Source organism: Pygoscelis adeliae, unplaced genomic scaffold (genome assembly GCF_000699105.1).
Source record: "Pygoscelis adeliae isolate BGI_AS28 unplaced genomic scaffold, ASM69910v1 Scaffold402, whole genome shotgun sequence".
Classification (NCBI taxonomy): Eukaryota; Metazoa; Chordata; class Aves; order Sphenisciformes; family Spheniscidae; genus Pygoscelis; species Pygoscelis adeliae.
In genome coordinates, this window is record NW_008824411.1 from 4815479 (window position 1) to 4818107 (window position 2629).

The 2629-nt window shown below is 62.4% G+C and overlaps 2 protein-coding genes across 2 annotated transcripts in view; one reads left to right on the forward strand and one right to left on the reverse strand.

The window, feature by feature from the left end:
* LOC103914089 (proline-rich receptor-like protein kinase PERK2) overlaps positions 1-1699 on the reverse strand; it is a 3820-nt gene extending 2121 nt beyond the window's left edge. The window contains exon 1 of the mRNA XM_009320697.1: positions 1644-1699. Within this exon, the coding sequence (XP_009318972.1) occupies positions 1644-1699 (56 nt within the window). The remainder of the gene's footprint in view (positions 1-1643) is intronic.
* Positions 1700-1764: 65 nt separating this feature from the next.
* LOC103914090 (myomegalin-like) overlaps positions 1765-2629 on the forward strand; it is a 32058-nt gene continuing 31193 nt past the window's right edge. Inside the window, exon 1 of the mRNA XM_009320698.1 lies at positions 1765-1815. Within this exon, the coding sequence (XP_009318973.1) occupies positions 1765-1815 (51 nt within the window). The remainder of the gene's footprint in view (positions 1816-2629) is intronic.

Consider the following 2629-nt stretch of genomic DNA (forward strand, 5'->3'; position numbering starts at 1 on the left):
GTGCGCAGGCGGCCGCCGCGGTTGTGGCTGGCTGTCCCCGGCTCCACCTCCCCCGTGGCGGCACTCATCCCCTGCTGAAACATTTGTGCCGACAAGTCAGCAGGGAGCCAGGCTGTGCCACACTCGGCATCCTGGCCCCGGCACTGAGCCGCCACGCTCTCCCTGGCCTTGTCCGGCCCTCGCCACGGCCCCTCTGCCAGCCTGGAGACAGTCGCAGGCACCCGGAGTGGCTGTGGCTGAGCACAGGGCTGGGGGCTGCCATCCATCACTTCGTCCATCCCTCTGTCCATCTGTCTGTTCGTGGGAGGTGATTCAGCAGCAGGAGGAGGTGAGTTGCTGTTGGTGTGCTGAGCGGTGCTGGGTGCTTTGGGCATGCTCTCCCGTGGGGCAGTTGCCACCCTCACACAGACGAAGTGCTGTGGCCCTGGCAGCCACCCCTGCGCTCTCCCCTCTCCCCGGCGGCACTCCGGGGTGCCGGTGCCGGCAAGCAGCCGGCCTGGTGTGATGCTGTGGCCCTGGTGTGATGCTGTGGAGATGCTGTGAGTCAGTGGGTGCTCTGAGTCAGGGCCGCGTGGCACCCCTCGTGCCAGGGCTTGAAGTTACATCAGGAGTGGGAAGTGCTGCCTGGTGGGTGGGGGGCCCTGGGACAGTGCCCCCCTCCAGCTCCGCGCTGTGCTGGCAGCTCTGCTCCACACCCCAGGGTGGCATGGCCGGCATGAAAGGGCTTTTGTCCTCCTGCAGCCCCAGCAGCACCACGGCGGCCTTCCCTTTGCAGCAAACAAATTCCCAGTGTTGGGCACACGGATGGGGAGGGGGGAGCCCCCGTCCAGCCCAGCCAGCCGTGGCAGAACCCGGGACTCCTGCTGGCCCAGCATCCCCGTGGCCTGGCACAGGGCTCCCAGTCCTGGTGTTGGGGGGTGCTGGCTGGGCAGCCGGGCTGCAGGAAAGTGGGTGCTCTGCTTGCTCACCCCAGAGCCCATGGCCAGCCACAGCATCGGGCTGGCCCTGCCTCCAGGTGGCCCCGAGGAGCCCCCATGGCACTGGAGGCACAGGGGTTGGCCACCCTCCTGTCTGGGTATCACCCCTCTGGGTGTTGCATCTCCTTGGGTGTTGTGCTTCCTCTGGTATTGCACGTCCTCGGGTGTCACACCCCCAGGTACGGCACCTCCTTGGATATCGTACTGTGTCTCCATGGGTATTGTGCCTCTGGGTATCGCACCTCCTTGGGTATCAGGTGTTTGGCTGTCATGCCTCCTTGGTTGTTGTGTCTCCATGTATTATGCTTCTGGGTGTCATGCCTCCTTGGATGTCATGTCACTGGGTATTGTGCCTCCTGGGATATCATGCCTTGGGATATTTTGCCTCCTGGGATATCATGCCTTGGGATTTCGTGCCACTGGGTACTGTGCTTCCTTGAGTATTGTGCATCCTTGTGCATCTTGACTCTGGGTATTGTGGCTCCTCAGATGTTTTGCCTCTGGGTATCATGCCTCCTGGGTTTCCATCCTCCTGGGGTGTCATGCCTCCACAGATCATGCTTCTTGGATACTGTGCCTCTGGGTATCGGGTCTCCTCGGGTGTCATGCCTTTGGTTACTGTACTTCTGGGTGTTGTGCTTCCTTGGATGTCATGCCTCTGGGTACTGCGCCTCCGGGTACCACACCTCTGGGTACTGCACTTCTGGATACTGCACCTCCATGTACTGTGCCCCTGGGTACCGTGCCGCTGGGTATCGTGCCTCTGGGTACTGTGCCTCAGGGTAACATGCCGGTTATGGTGCCTGGCAGGGCGCAGGGCCACGCCTGGCCAGCGCTGGTGTGTTTAAAGCCATTGTGCCTCAGTTTCCCCTCGTGGCGGGTTGTTGGTGCAGGGGCCGTGACACCCTGCAGCTGCCTCCTCCCGCTCCCTCCCAGGCTGGCAGTGCTGTGTCCCCTGCCCATCAGGTGCTGGTGTGGTGTCCCCAGCTCAGGGGGCACAGTCCCAGGGCCACCGCCATGGCCTGTGCTGTAGAGACCTGCTGGCCCTGCCCAGCTGCCGGGGCTCAGCATCATGCACGTGGACAGGGCACTGTGCCCATCGTGGCGCTGGGGGTGACTGCCCACCACCCGGCTCGCAGGACCCCACCAAAAAGCTGTCACGCTGGGATTAGAAAATGAATACTCTGATGGGTTTTTTTAAGAAAAAAAATCTGGGTTTTTTAATTTGTGGGTTGTGGGTTTTTTTCTTTCTTTTAAATCATGAAATGACTCACACTTCTCTGCTGAAAATAAACCTGATCGCAGCTGTGGTGGGGAGCTGGTGAGCTGTGATAGCACGGAGGCAGGGGGCCCCTCGGAGAGCGGCCGGGGCCAGCCCTGCCTTAGGCAGCCCCTGCTCACTGCCAACACAAAAAAATGGGGCCGCGGGGGGCTGCAGCGGGGGCTCAGGTGGCCCTGCCAGGGCTGCTAATGGGGCTAAAGTGCTCCTAAGGGGGCACCGCCATCTGCACGGCCCCGGGTGCCTCGTGTCTTTGCACTTAGAGAAGATGCCTCCCAGCTGCGGGAACACACACGGACACCCCCACGTGTGCACGGACGCCCGTGTGCCCCTGTGCATGCACGCACAGGGGTGCACCACCCCACCCCACCCC